At 36.4% G+C, this 16,189-nt stretch overlaps 1 protein-coding gene across 1 annotated transcript in view; it reads right to left on the bottom strand.

The window, feature by feature from the left end:
- The window catches only part of COBLL1 (cordon-bleu WH2 repeat protein like 1), a gene marked incomplete at both ends in the record, with an annotated part of 161,493 nt that overhangs the window by 51,603 nt on the left and 93,701 nt on the right, over positions 1–16,189 (bottom strand). The window contains 2 exon segments of the mRNA XM_080689387.1: positions 432–660; positions 3,377–3,578. Coding sequence (XP_080545513.1) covers positions 432–660; positions 3,377–3,578 — 431 coding nt within the window.

Genomic DNA, 16,189 nt, shown 5'->3' with positions numbered 1-16,189 from the left:
AACCTGAATGAGAATTAAGCTTCACACAAAACCGCAGTGAGGCTATAATAACTCACACTTGGTCAAAACAACAATGAATTCACTTGCAAATTTTTATTTTCTGCTTAAACCTAAAATCCAAAAAACTCTGTTAAATTTCACCAAGATATTAAGATTTCTAGAAAAATATAAAATGTGGATAATAGCTAGAAGGATGCTTATATTCTAATTTAATAATTGAAATAAAATTGTTTTACATTTAACTTGATATATATTTAACTGTATTTGTGTAATTTATTTACATTTAGCTTTTTATTCTTATCCAAATGACATGTATTTACTTCCACCTACAGGATCCATTGTGAACCTGAGGACACTTATACTAAACACAGTGTGCAGATATACATATATATGCATTCTGTGAAACGAGTACAAGAGAAAGTCTAACTCACCTCTGCTGACGTCCATGGCATATAACTCCCTCAGTCCCAGCTCATTAAGAGACTTTGTCAGGTCCAGGGGCTCCTGAGATTGATAATCTTTCAACAACAGCGTCTGTGATGGATCAAACTCACACTTGCTGCATATGATGGGGGCAAGTTCCTGAAGAGGTGCATGGGGACTCACTCTCACTATAGTCTTCTGTGTTTTCTTAAAATTGATTACTACTCTCACAGTTTTCTGAAACGTAAAGTCAGAGTTATGCCATTATTTAGAAAAAACAAACTTTCCATAGTGATATCTATAATAATGAGTTAGCCTATAATTATGTATTAACAGGATATTTTACTCTAGTGAAAAATTCGCCTTTTCATTAATGTTATTTCTTAAATAGAAAACATATTCTAAGAAACAAATATTTGTTTGCTTATAAAATAACCTAAGTATAACTTACAATCTTGTATAATAGAGTATTAGGATTTATATTTTTTAGAAGCCTCCTATAATGCCGCCAATGTTTTCCTTTGTTTCTTAAAATAGTTACTTCAACATTAACAAATATATATAATTACACATGTTTTATTCTATAATTTACCCCAGGGATAGTTATCTTTAAATGATTTGACAAAGGGATACTTTGAAAAACCTCTAACATTTTTGTTTTCTTAAATAATAATGAGACAAATCATATAAAAAATTAGTATTAGTATCATATAAAAATGGTATGTGCCACAGAGCAAACCAACAATAAATGAACTACTGTGATTAGCTTTCATTGTTATTACTATTACTAATTTGGTTAATTTTAATATAGTCATAAAGAATATTAAATTTTTATTCATATTTTAACACTAATAAATCAAATTTATCAGAAATATTTTAAGCACATCATATTTTGATGTAATTGAGTAAAATTATGTAATAAATAGAATTTAGCAACTAAATACAATGGTACATGCTTCTAATCTCATTATTTCCCAATAATAGACTGAAACAGGAGGATCATAAGTTCTAGATCAACCTCAGAAACTTAGGGAGAATCTCACCAACTTAGTGAGATCCTCTTTCAAAATAAAATTTTTAGCCGGGCATGGTGACTCACGCTTGTGATCCCCGTGCTTGGGAGGTGGAGACAGGAGGATCACGCAGGTTCAAAGCCAGCCTCGCTGGCTTAAGAGACCCTGTTTCCAAATAAAAAAAGTATAAGATAGGTCTGGGAGTGTAGCCTGGAGGTAGAAGGGCTTCCAGTAACCCCAGTACCACAAAAAGAAAATAAATAAATTAATTAATTAATTAATTAAAAAAAAGGGCTCATCATGATGTATGATTACAATGCACCAATAAAAAGAAAAGGAGGAAGGGCTGCGAGTGTAGCTCTGAGGTAGAATGCCACTATGTTTAATCCTCAGTCCAACAACAAAAAAAAATGAGTAACGTAGCTTTATTAAGTGAAATCTATGTTTTGCAGATCCTCAAAGACATTAATTCATAGAAGCAAAACACCATGTATAATGGAGGAGCTCTAGAGATTCACAATATACATGCTGCAGCATAAGCAAAACTTCCATCTGGATAAATAGCATGGTTATGCAATAAATATAAATCTAATAGACAGTAGAAGTCTGCCTAATATCTTAATTTCAATATTTTATTATATATTAAAGCAAATGTTATAAATAACACTGCCAGCTTTTTATAAAAAAAACCTTTATAGTATGAAAAAATATGAGAAGAGTCATACATAAATGAAGTATGAATCCAATATACAAAATTTTTATATCTTATAAGGTAAAAACTGGTAGATGTTAATGAGATTATTTTTAAAAAACCACAAACTTCTCTCCCACTGTTTATAGCAATAGAATAATTTTATGAAGAAAGGCTGATGAAGGGCTAGGGGTACAACTCAGTAGTAGAGAGTTTGCCCAGCATGCACAAAGACCTGGGTTTAATCCTCAGTATTGCAAATAACAAAAACAGAATAACTGATTATATTATAATCATTGTGGTTTATGTTTTTGGGTTAGTTGGGCGTGGTGGTGCACGCTTGTAATCCCCGCACTTGGGAGGTGGATAGGAGGATTGTGCAGGTTCGAAACCAGCCATGCTGGCTTAAGAGACCCTGTTTCCAAAAATTAAGAAAAGTATAAAATAGGTCTGGTAGTGTAGTCTGGAGGTAGAAGGGCATCCAGGAACCCCAGTACCACCAAAATTAATAATAATAATAATAATAATAATAATAATAATAATAATGATGATGATGATGTTTTGGGGTTAGCCAGGTATGGTGGCACACACCTGTAATCCCAGTACTCCGGAGGCTGAGACAAGAGGACCACAGATTCAAAGGCAAAATCAGCAATGTAAAGAGACTCTCAGCAACCTACTAAAACCCTGTTTCAAAACAAAAAAAAATAAAAAGGGCTAGGGGTATAGCAGAGATAAAATGTGTTCTATCCCCAGTAATATACAAAACAAAAAAAATGGGTGGGGAGATTACAATTCACAAGTTAAAGAAAACTGAGTAATTGTGTAGCATAAATAACAATAATTCTGGCACCAGTAACTTACAACTGCCATTTATCAAATACAGAGAGGCCACAATTTTATAATAATTGGTTAAATTTTATTAAAAGATCCTAAAACCTTTGTTTAAACATAAAGCATTTTAAGGCTTATAATACTGTATATTCATTAATTGTCAGACTCTGATCAGTCATATTGATCTACTTAGAACACTTAATATAAACAGTATTCCTCCAATTCTAATTAACCCAAGGTCCAATAACCAACTCAGTTTTAAACAAAGTGGCCTAGGTAAATATAATAACCTTGTTCAGATCAAATTTGACCATAAAGTCAATTTTTATTTTATATGTAATGAGCTTAGATACTGACTGAAAATCAACTTAATATCTTAACCATAAGACAACAAAATCTATAGTTCAATCCTTACCTCTGGTATTATTGGTGTAGGTTTTTTCTTATCCAAAACTTTTGGCTTTAAAATTACCTTCTCTACATCCAACATCCCTATAGGTGTGTTTGGCTTAAATTTTATGTGATTCTTTTCAGCTGACAGCAGATCAATTGTGTAGCTTGATGGATTTAAGTGATACTGTGCACAGAGGAATATCAACAAGTCCATCATGGGTTTACTGTAAAATAGGAGTAATGCTCATCATAAGTGTCCATAAAACAATCTCATTAACTATTACGGTTTCAAGACTTCTTAAGGTTTGCATCTCTCCAACAGATAAAGTAAGGCTACAATGCAGTATTTGTGAAAGCAACTTAAAATTCCAACTGTAAGATAGTTAAGCACATAAAATTATAATAGTAAGATGCCCTGTGTAGCATTTGAGAGAACTTGCATCTTAATGTTAACTCAATAATCACCTACATGTTTTTGTAAAAAATTTTTTTTCACATTGTAAATTTCAAGAGAAAGATGAGACTTTCTTTTACTCAAGAGTAGCCGCTTACTTTAGTAGGCACTTCTTCACAATATTGTTTGGAATACTTGCAGTTATTAGCATGAGTTGACTAAATCCCAAAGTTCTCATAGAATGAAGCATTTCACACTACCACCACCTTTTTTGCTTTGGAGAGAGATAATGGGTCTATGTGAGGAAGTCCACAGAATCCTCAAGAGGGTAATACAGATTTCTTAAATCATTCAAAACATACTCATTTAAGGTTTCCTGGGCTCTGTATCATAATACAGGCATTATGGCATACCTGTCCTATTAAATCTAATACTCTGCTAGATAAACTAAACCAAGTATCAGCAAACCACAACAAGCAGTTTATATAGAGTTTTACTGGAACACAGCCATGCCTATTTATGTAAGAACTCAGGTTGTGTTTGTGTTGTGATGGTAGATTGAAGTAGATGTGTCCTAGAAAAAGCTTAATATTTTTGCTCTCTGGCCTTTGATGGGAAAAGTTTATGGGCCCTTTTGTCAGACAATTAAAAAGCAAAGTAAAATGCATGAAAGCATTTGAACTAGTGATGGAGTGTTAAATGTTAATGATAATATATGATCTATCATACCCAACTTAAGGTTCCAGGAGACTTCTCAGTATTTTGCTTCTTTTTCCACACATGCCAATTGTTGACACAGACTTTTTTTTATTCATACCATCAACACAACAATGTGGTCCCTGGCTATTTCTTAATTTTCAGCCCTTAAGGAAAGTACACTGAAGAATCTTTTGCAGCATGTGTTTTCCTCAAAGGTCTGGCAGTCCTATACTGTTCAATCACATTTAAAAATAAAGGGACTGCAGGGCATGGTGGTACATGCTTGTAATCACAGCATTTGGGAGGCTGAGACCGGAGGATAGCGGTTCACGGACAGCCTCTGCTACTTAGTGAGGCTCTCCGTAACTTAGTGAGACCCTGTTTCAAAAATAAAGAATAGCCGGGCATGGTGGCCACTTGTAATCCCCGTGCTTGGGAGGCGGAGACAGGAGGATCGCACAGGTTTGAAGCCAGCTGAGCTGGCTTAAGAGACCCTGTTTCCAAATAAAAAAACATAAAATAGGTGTGGGAGTGTAGCCTGGAGGTAGAAGGGCTTCCAGGAAACCCAGTACCACAAAAAAATAAAAATAAAAATAAAAAGAATAAAAAATAGGGTAGAGGGTGTAGCTTGGAGGTCAAATGTCCCTGGGTTCCACCCCAGACCAGCAAAATTAAAAAGTAAAAATAAAAATAAAATAAAGGGAATAAGACTTTAGTCTTATTTATTAGGACTGTATAAAAGTCCTATGATCATGGATAGAGGTTTAGGTCCATGGGCTTTCCTGGCAGTATAATCAGGTTATTAGTCATTTACTCTCCCCACTGAGAAATAGAAATGTCAATAAAAATGATTTTCTCATTTTCTCACTGAGATATGAACCTAGCTATTGGTTTCCAGGAACCTGAGAGGGAATCGAGGCTAGGAATCTCAGATTTTGTTAAATAAAACTTAGCTCCACTGTATTCATATGGCACCTCATTCCACTCTCCTACTTGTAGTTCCCAGGGTGTGGCCTCTCAGATTCAGTGTTTCCAGAGAAGAAGCTCCAGAAGGGGTGGGGAAGGGCCAGTTGTTTAGCACCATGTGATCCTGAGCTCAAACAACACTTCAGAGAGATTTTTAAACCATTCCCCATGTTCAGCCTCTTGTCTCACCCTCACCTAGGATTATTACCAGTTGCTAAGCCATGCCAATGTCTATACAGTAGAGGTGTTTTTCTTAATGGTGCCTCGTTTCTCTTCTCCTGCCCCCACGTACAGTAGCACCCCACTATGCATATATCAAGAATAGTAAATAAAAGGTAAATCTCAATGGGCATGGTGGCACATGCTTGTTTTCCCAATACTTGGGAGGATTGTAGGTTTGTGGCCAGACTCATCTACTACTTAGTGAGGCCATACAAAACTTAGTGAGACCCTGATTGAAAATAAAGAATAAAAAATAAAAAATAGGTCTGGGATTATAGTTTGAAGATGGAATGCCCCTGGTTCAATCTCCAGTATCCCCCCCCAAAAAAAAAGAGCGAGAGCGACAGAGAGGTCTTCCAAAGGGGGGGCGGTGGGGGAAAGGTCCCTGGAAAACATTTCAGTCCTTAAGGTACATTCCTTGTCTTTATTTAGGAGTTTTAAATCCATCTACATACTATGTCCACTCTGAAATTCATCTTTAATTACCCAAACATTGGCAATGGGTAGTACAGGTTAAATTTCATCCAGAGAGAGAGATGAGTATACTGGTTTTATAAAAGTTTTTTTTGGGGGGAGGGGGTAATCTCTATGAAAGCAATTTGATGCCATCTACTAATTCTAGATTTGGAAAAGACACTTTCTTTAGTAAATAAAGTCAAGGATGAGATAATGTTTAGGTAAACATAATTTAAAATAAATTTAAGTTTGGAAGAGGAGCAAAATTTCATTGCCAAACAAATGGATAAAAAACAGTATGTGCAAATTATATTTCTTTTTTTCTTTATATATAATTGTATAAAGGAATAATGCAAAAGCACTAAAGCTTAGGACTCAGACACCTTTACTTCCTAAATATATAGTTGTTTTGAATCTCTGCCAGAAATATAAAATAACTTACCAAGGCAAAAATAGCAATTATAATTATCTTTTTATCTTTTTTTTTTTTTTGGTGTTACTGGGGGTGGAACCCAGAGGCTTTCTACCTCTGGGCTATACTCCCAGACCCATTTTATATTTTATTTGGAAACAGGGTCTCACCAAGTTGCTGAGAGCCTCACTAAGTAGCTGAGGCTGGCTTCGAACCTGTGCGATCCTCCTGTCTCATCCTACCAAGCGCAGGGATTACAAGTGTGAGCCACCACGCCCGGTGCTTTTTATCCCTAATTTTGTGTCACCTTTTTTCTTTATTATACAGATATGTAAACATTTATATGAAAAGATATTTTCCATTTTCAAAAGCTAAGAACAATTCTTTTTTTTTTTTTCTTAATTGTACTGGAAATTAAATCCAGGGGCATTTACTTCCAAGCTACATTGTCAGGCCTTGAACCTATGGATCTTCCTGTCTCTGCCTCCCAAGCACTGAGATTACAGGCATGCACCATCATGCCCGGCCAATTTAATATTCTTTATGTGAAAATAAGATATGCTTTATTGGTATTTCTATCCATAATACATTAATATTTTCACTTAATAAATGGGATAGGTAATTGGTGAAGAACATTAAAATAATGTCCTATCCCTTTAATCAATTTTACACACCAGATTTCATGGCAAAAAGATAGCCCCTGCCAATCAGAACTTAACATAACAAATAAACAAATAAAATTTAAAAACTATCAACTAGGGTATAACAATAGGTATAAAATCAGAGTGATAATCTTATAGTACTTAAAGGTCTTTCAGGTGAAGACCTGAAATATTACAAAGGAGATAGCCTCAAAGAGTTTTGAGAAAACTTTTTTGTTGTTGTTACTGTGGATTGAACTTAGGAGCCTTCTACCTTCAAGTTGTACCCCCAGCCCTATTTAATTTTCAAATGGTGTCTTGCTAGGTTGATGAGAGTCTCACTACTTGCTGAGGCTGTCTCTCAGACCTGCGATCTTCCTGTTTCAGCCTCCCAGATACTAGGATTACAAGGGTATGCCACCATGCCCAACTACTTTACATTTTATAAGGATTACATTCTGACTGGTATATTCAGAATAACCTGCAGGAACAGTTAGAGGCTACCGCAAAAATCTGAGTGAGAGATATGGGTGGCTTAGACCAGTCATATTCTAGACACATTTCATAGTGACCTGAAAGGATTAAAGTCAATGAAGGAAGAGGACACAAGATTTAAGAAGAGGACTGAGGAGGTGGAAAGAGGCCAGAATTATAGGGCCATCACAAAGGCAAGGTTGCTGAAAGGACCCATCAGGATATTGAAAATGCAAATGTAAATAATTTACTAAGTGATATGCTTAACAAGCTATCCATGTGATGACCCATAAGCTATCACTGAGGTCATGGTAGCTTTGGGAAGGGTTAAGGCAAGAGAGGAGACTTGAAAGGTTAGAGACTAAAAAATGAGTCTAGAATAGGCAAGTCAAAGTCAGAGGTAGCCCCCAAGCACAAAACTCTTGGATTGCTGGGTTTCATTTATACCTAGATAAGAACTCATTTCTAGCAGGATCACATCTTGGTAAGCTTTATTTCCAGGATATAATTCAGTATCAGGCACACAGTAGATCAGTGCAACTGAATGAGGAATTCAGTTATTTTCTTTTGGGTAATTCTACTTGAACACCAAGTTTTCAAGACACATAGCAAACAATGTATAACTGAGATCTCACTATAGTACTTGACACATAAGAAAGCACAGTGTCATTGAAAGAAGATCCATAGGAGAAATACATGCATTAGGAATGTGTGATTTTTTTATTTAAAAATTTGAGTTAGAGCCTTGTTTCTAAAGCTATGCCCTTTTCTCACATGGATAGGAAACCATCACTTGACAAGGCTAACACCTTCCCTAAACACAGCCTCAGACCAGACTGAATGCTTGAAATATTTAAATAGAGCTCCAGAGTTTTACACTAAAATACAGAAGAGTTTAGCTGGACCAGAGTTTTTTGAGAGTGGGAAATACTATCTAGCTCTACCATAAAGGATCCAGGAGAATAAGACATCATCATGGTCCACCTTCTCACTGCCATAATCTAAACATCTAACCACAAGATTTAGAGGAAAGAAGATTTATTTGCTCATAGTGTTTTTGGAAAGTTTCATTTCAGAGTTTCAGTCTAGATCAAGCCAGGTCTGCAGAGCTGGGGCAGAAGCAGAGAAAGGGAGAAAGCAAGGTTCTGCTCTCACTTTATGGAGGCTAAACACAAGAGAGTGCAAGCAAGCAAGTGGATTGAATCAAAGACAAAAAGCACAATTCCTAAGGCTACACATGCCCCAGGGAGCTACCTTGTTCAGCCACAACCCACCTGCCGAGGTTACACCTAGTAAATCCATTACAAAGGACTTATCCACTGATGAGATGATAATCTTCATGACTTCATTACATCAACTCTAAACATGAATTTACGTGCTCTTCCAGGGACTTTCTATATCTAACATTAACAGACATTGACTGAAGCAGGTCCTACATCTAATGACTGCTGCTGAGGTCAAATAGTCACAAAGTACAACCACAGAAAATAAAATCATTCTTGAATATAGTTGGTTAGAATTTTCTGCCTGGATGCCAAACTCCTTCTGCCAAAGACAACAATTTTGGTTTGAGGCTAATTATCCTGAGTTGATATACATGACAGCAGCTGGCTAACAGGTTTGATCCCGAGATCAACCATAGGATCACCACAGGAAAGAAGCTGGCCTTCCTGTTCCTAAGTCAGGAGCACACTCTAGCATTCCACCAAGAGCCTGAAGTAACCTGTCACACATGGGTATGGAAGGACCCTATGCACGTGATCAACACTCCCTCATTCAATAGCCTAGCAGTTTCTCTCTTGTGACCACATCACTTTGAATTTCGGATTACTATTTTACTTAACGGAGTTTGGTTTTCATTAATATAATTTCAAGACCTTTTTTTTCCCCTCTTAATGATGTCTTGGAAGTTTTTTTAAGATTCCTTAAAACTCATATTTACAATGAAGAGGTCCCTATGAGATTTCCTGCTTCCTTTTAGAAATAAGTAGCAACCTTTTCGTATTAAATTCATATATATTATCTCATTTGAACTTATACCACCATGAAAGCTACTCTTACTTGATGAATGAAACAAATGAGGTTTCAGATGTTACATAACCAGAAAATTCACAGCACACACAAAATGTGGAGAACAGTCGGGACTGGAATTTTCTGACTCCCTAGTCTAGTGTTCTTTGAGACACATTTTAGCATCATACAATACCTCAAGTATTGCTTATCAGGATAGGGCAGAGGGTTTGGAACAGGCTTTCTGCTACAGTTTTACTTTATGGATTGATGACTTACTAAATTATCCCTAAATCCTTTGTGACCCTTTCTGGATTCATGATAAATAATACTGTTAATTTTGCTCTACTTTTGTTACAAAAAGATTAATACTTTTATATCTATGATTTTATTTTATTATTTTGGTTCTGAGGATGGAATCCAAGGGCATTTTACCTCTGAGCTACATCTCCAGCCCTATTTTTTATTCTTTATTTTGAAACAGGGCCTGAGTTGCAAAGGGCCTCACTAAGTAGTTGAGGCTGGCTACAAACCAAGATCCTCCTGTCTCGGCCTCCCAAATACTGGGATTACAAGCGTGTGCCACCACACTTGGCATATTTCTGTGTTTTAATGACATGATTTGGCATAAAAAATACAGATCATGGTTCAATAAAGACCTTTAAGAACAGCGAGGTGTGCAAAAAAAATATGTTGGTGAATTTCTGAGCCCTGCAAGTATTTAGACAGGTTGCTTATTAATATGGTAACTACACAATTTACCATCCAACCTGGGACACTTGAGTGAAAGGGACGCCATTAGTAAGAAGTCTGAGATAAAAGGAGCTAATAGGGACTGATCTAGTAAAAGAGAATTGATAATATGTCCTTATTATAGTTGAATTCCAAGCCTCTGATAAGCATCTCTGAGTAAAATTCTTCTTTACTATGATTTTCTAAATCTGTTCTAGTATCTAGCGCTATGTTTTACACATTTTCATTAAATCCTCAAGACTTCATTGGGTTGTTTTTCTCACTTAGAAATGCATACCAGCAACTCAATTCCACTTACAAATAACAGTATAGATATTTTTAGAACAATGTCCATTGTCATTGATGTTTATCCATGTTATGCTAACCCACCTAGTTTAGGAATGAAGCTATGGGCCCCAAGCTATCCGTGTGTGCAAGAAATGAAGTGGAACTAATACATAAAATGTACCTAATGTGAAAGCTGAGAATGCTCATTGAATTGCCCTTCAAGGAACACTGCAAGGAAAGTAACAAATAATTCAGATTTGAAGACAATTAATGATACTAAAGGCATACTAAACTTATCAAAGTTCTTATATCAAATGTTACAAACAGATACAGTATTATTAAAAATAAAAAAAAATATTAAATGTCTTCATTATACTCCCGGCTCTATCTGGTCATCTATCTTGGATATTACATTGAGAGCTAATTATAAATAATTATCTTCCAAAAAACTGTGATTTAAGAACATATCTACTAAACATACTCCTTATAAAAATTATACAAATATAGATCCCAGTGATTAGGGCAATTTGAATATGGACATAGGATAAAGTAATTTTTTTCTCACATGAAAATTGTAAATCATTAACTGAACAAAAGCAGGTTACAGCCGGGCATGGTGGCACACACCTGTAATCCCAGTACCTGGGAGGCTGAGACAGGAGAACCATAGGTTTGAAGTCAGCCTCACCGACTTAGTGAGGACTTGTCTCAAAATAAAAAAGGAGAGTCAGGGGTATTACTTTGAGGTAGGTTTAATGGTCCTCAGTTTAATCCCCAGTATTGGGGAGGAAGGCAGGTTACAAAATAACATGCCCAGTATAATGTCATACTGGTATAAAAAACACCATTCAGATATAGGTATATCTATACATGAATAAAAGCTTAGATACAACAAGTTTAATAACTTGAATTGGCCTAGTTAATAATAACATCATATTTAAATTTTTGGCTTACCTGCTTAAGTATGTTTTTCAACTTTCTAAAAATGTCCAACTATTGCATTTAGATCATAAAGAATTAAAAATAAAATTAAAAAGAGCCACTGTTACGATGTATGGATGTTAGGAAAGGAAGGGAACAGGGCAGCCCTCCCAGGAACAGATGATACTTGTGAGCACTGTCACCGGTTGCCAGCCAGGCACACAGTACCAGAGCCTGCACTGCAGGACTTGCAGTCCCACTGATTAAAAATGCGAGAATGCCTCTGAGGCTCACTCTCTTTTAAAGTTAAATTCAAACCTCTGTTTTCAGCAGCAACAGCTGCATACGGAACTAACCCCATTGGTAAGTACTACTGTGTGGTGCTCTAGATTCTGAGCAGCTGGTTTTGAAAAATTATTATTCTGATACAGACATGTATTCACCACACATTTGCTATTATTTGGCACTTTTCAATAATTGAACTTTTGAAATTTTTCTGAGATCCATCTAACTGTGTTACTGCTTTCTTTTGTTTTAGCAAAAAGGCCCACAATGATCCTATTCTGTATTAACTTGTCATTTTTAATAATCTACTTGCTCCCAACAGGTGGCGCTATACTCCATGTAAAATCTCCAGAGCTCCTTGGCTAACCCACCCTGGGCCCAACAAACTGCCCTGTGGTCCTAGACAGGCAAGACCCTCTACAAATCAAGCACAACATGCCTGAGCTATTTTGTAAGAAAAGCCCAGCGAAGTGAGGTGACTTGTTTGAGATCACATAGCAAGTCACCGAATAAACTATAATTTCTAGTTGGACTTGAAGTTCAAGTTCTATGGTTTCTTGTGTTTTCAACTACTGACATTCTCAGTTTTGCATTTAAATTAAAACAAATTCCTACTTAAGATAAAAAAGAGAAATGTTCTCTGTTATAAATGGTGTTTTTCTTCCCTTTCACTTGTAAGAGAGCATGCCAGTAAAGCCATGGAATGCTCTCCCTATGGGTAAAAAAAAGAGAATCAATGTCAACTTTTAATTGAATTTTACAAACTGAACATTTTGCTTTAAAAATATATTACATAGAAAAAGAAAGGAGGACAAAGGAATGAAAACTTAATCAGTGAGAAATAATAACATACTGAGCAGGTATCTGACTAGGATCCATTTATGTCTATAACAGTTTAGGCTGTAATCTCATTTTTAATTAAAATTTAACTTTTCCCAAGCACTTTAGCAACTCCTTCTGAGAAGGACAGCCACTAGGCAGTTTGTCTATAATAGCAACAATATCCTTTCGTGCTTAACTTTCTTTTTTTTTTTTTTCTTTTTTCTTTTTGTGGTACCGGGGATGGAACCCAGGGGCATTCTACCTCCAAACAACACCCCTGGCTCAATTTTTTATTCTTTATTTTGAAACAGGGTCTCACTGAGTTGCAAAGGGCCTCACTAAGTAGCTGAGGCTGTCCGTGAACCACGAGCCTCCAGTCTCTGCCTCCCAAATGCTGGGATTACAAGTGTGCGCCACCATGCCCAGCTTCTAATGCTTACTTTCAATAAGGCAAAAAGCTGCTTTGGAAAAAACAGTAATATAGGATGCAAATTCACATACACACATCTTCTAGAGAATACTGTAGATTATACATAAATAAAAAATCCTAATTCCTCCTTTCTTCAATCACCCAGGACATCAGAACACACAGCATTGCCCCCACAGTCCTCAGGTGAGCCCTGTAGCAACATCGATGTAGGCAAAGGATGGCAAACACAAGAGGGCAGAGACAGGGTGACTTTTAGTCATAAAAAGATTTGGAATCAATATGCTCTGCTAGCAAAAGCTGTTGATCCAGCAGAAGGCTATCAACCTTATTCAGGATAGCACATTTTGTAGTTTCTCCTACCTGCAACCTTATTGTGTTCCCTAATCTGAATAAGCTTGATAGTGAAAATCAATGTACCAACAAGAGCATTCTTCTAAAGGAAATACTGTTTATTCATACTTCCACAAATAGAACATTCTGAGTACACATTATGTGAGAAGAAGAAGAAAACAGAGGGGAGTCTTGTAAAAAAAAATCTTTCTTAAGGATGCAGTTTGAGGAATAATATTTCTGAAAAGTGAAGCATCTATGTTTCCTACATAAATATTTCAGTCTCGTATTGATACTATTTTCAAAGAACATGCATAACCAATAATACTTTCAAAATAAATATAACATACTAGGAACATTTAGACAAATCCAGAAAAGATGATCTTAAATTTATATGAGATCTTTTGAAGTCTTTGATTTATTTTAAAAAGCCCTCATGAATTTAAATTTATTTAAAATTACCTTTCCTAGTTATGTGCCAAATTCTTCATTCATTCCAGAAATACTTTTCCCATTTCACAAAGTCAAAAGAAATATATCTTTGTCATTATGAGTCTTCCCATTAGTTAGCTAATATATTTTAGAATCGTGCGTGCACACGCACACACACATACACCTATATATATTTTTTATTTGAGCATTTCTTTTTGTTGTTACTGTTAAACATTTTTAAATAATAGGACAGTGCCAAGCCGGGCCCTGCGCTTGGGAGGCTGAGACAGGAGGATCGCACAGATTCGAAGCCAGCCTCAGCTACTTAGTGAGGCTCTCAGCAACTTAGTGAGACCCTGTTTCCAAATAAAGTATAAAATAGGTCTGGGAGTATAGCCCAGAGGTAGAAAGCCTCTGGGTTCCACCCCCAGTACCACCAAAACAAAATAATAATAATAATAATAATAATAATAATAGTAATAATAATAGGACAGTGCTTTTCAGCATAGCCTTTACCACACTCTTAAATTACACCCCTATCACATTTGAAATCAGACTCTTAGATAACCCAAATCATACTTGAAAATATCTAAACTCACATTCTGGGAAATCATACTTCTAAGATACTATAATCAAACAAATTACAACATAGGACAATTTATAAGAACCACAGAATAAAGACTCAGAAGAGTCTGGAACCTGGAGGTCACAGTTAACTCTGGAGATATCAGGGCGCCTTTATATAAAAAGCATCACTTGAGCTACATAAGCTAACTGGAGAAAATGAGGGGGATAAAAAATAGTTGGTAAAGGTAGAGAGGTGGAAAGAGTAGGGAAACTGCAGGGAACAAAGAATCGTGTGGCGAAGCTTAAGGTACACAAAGGAGAGTGGTGAAGGAAAAGCCTACTTGATTTCAGGGAGGAAAACAACACGTCCCAATCTCCATGCTTGGTGGCTTGGACTTCCTTCTTTTGGTATTGGATTGCAGTCCCTGGCAGTCCTTTATCAGAGGCAGTGCCACATACTGAGAGGTGCTTTAGTCAGATTAATCTGTGGGTGCTGGGTAAGTGGAGGGATCCCAGGGTGACCAAAGCAACTCCCAGTAGAAAAGAGGAAAACAGACCATTCTGGAGAACTTGCCTAGCATTCGCAAGGCCCTGGGTTTGATTCACAACAGAACCAAAAAAAAAAAAAAAAAAAAAAAAGGGAAGCCAATATGTGCCCAGCACTGATAGTATTTAATTTTAATCCTACCAATACATGAAGTATTTTTTAATCCTAACAATTCAGGTATAATACATTTTCATAGGTAAGAAACCGGCAAAAATTCAACAGCAGCTGAAGGCCTGGAAAGAAAAGCTGAATGACAGACAATTCCTCAGGTTTAAAAACTTGGGAGGCAAACATGCTGAAAGGTCAAGAAAAGGCTGAGAAAAGTCCAGGGTCCTGGTAAATACAAGTGTAGTAGAAATGACTGGTGGGGAACCTACCAGCAAGAAATGAAGAAAAATTACACATGGAGAAATTTTAAGCATGAAGAAACACAGTACCATAAAGAAAAAACAGTCATAAGTTAAAGAAGGTCAAACAGGAGGTAGATATGCTACATGTGAAAGCAGTTGTGTTGACCAGGAACCTGATGGCTCGATAACAGGACAGCTGTGGTAGTGAGATGTGCAGTTCCCAGTGGACCAGGCAAGTCGGTAGCTTCCCCCAGTTACAGGCAGCATATGGGAAAGTCTAGGAAAATTATGATGGCTGAGAGGATAGAAAAATAAAAACCCATGACTGTGATCCTAAAGTTGTTGAGTTCAAAAAAGAAATTTCAGTAGCCCAGACACTGATTGATAGCAAAGAGAAGATATGGCAATTTGAAAAGGTGAGTAGCAGGTCCAAGAGGAACAGTAAAGGTGAGCTGGTGCTCAAAGTAGGGAGATCCACGAGCAGCAGACCAGGAAAGAAGCAGACGCTTTTCTTTTCTTTTTACTATTTTTTTTTTTTTTTTTACTTACTCTGAATTCAGGGAAAACAAGAGGAATTGTGCTCTTATTACCTCCAGTTATACCCACTGACATTATTTTTAAACCAGAGTAATGAAATTATTGCCAGAATTGGGATGGCCATTGTCTCTAACTTTTGAGATGCCTTTCTCCCAAGAAGAGATTGAACACAAGTATAGACAGAGCCCACCTAGGACATTCACGGGTCCTGGGCCTCATCATAGGGTTTAACGTATCATCTCTCAAACTACTTTCAATACCAATAAGGGACAAAATGCAACTTACACAAATCTAATGAGAATTTAATACCTAATACTACA

The sequence above is a fragment of the Muscardinus avellanarius genome (genome assembly GCF_963383645.1).
Source record: "Muscardinus avellanarius genome assembly, chromosome: 2".
Taxonomy (NCBI): domain Eukaryota; kingdom Metazoa; phylum Chordata; class Mammalia; order Rodentia; family Gliridae; genus Muscardinus; species Muscardinus avellanarius.
Note: the sequence above shows the minus strand (reverse complement) of the source record. Positions and strands in the feature narration are given on the sequence as shown.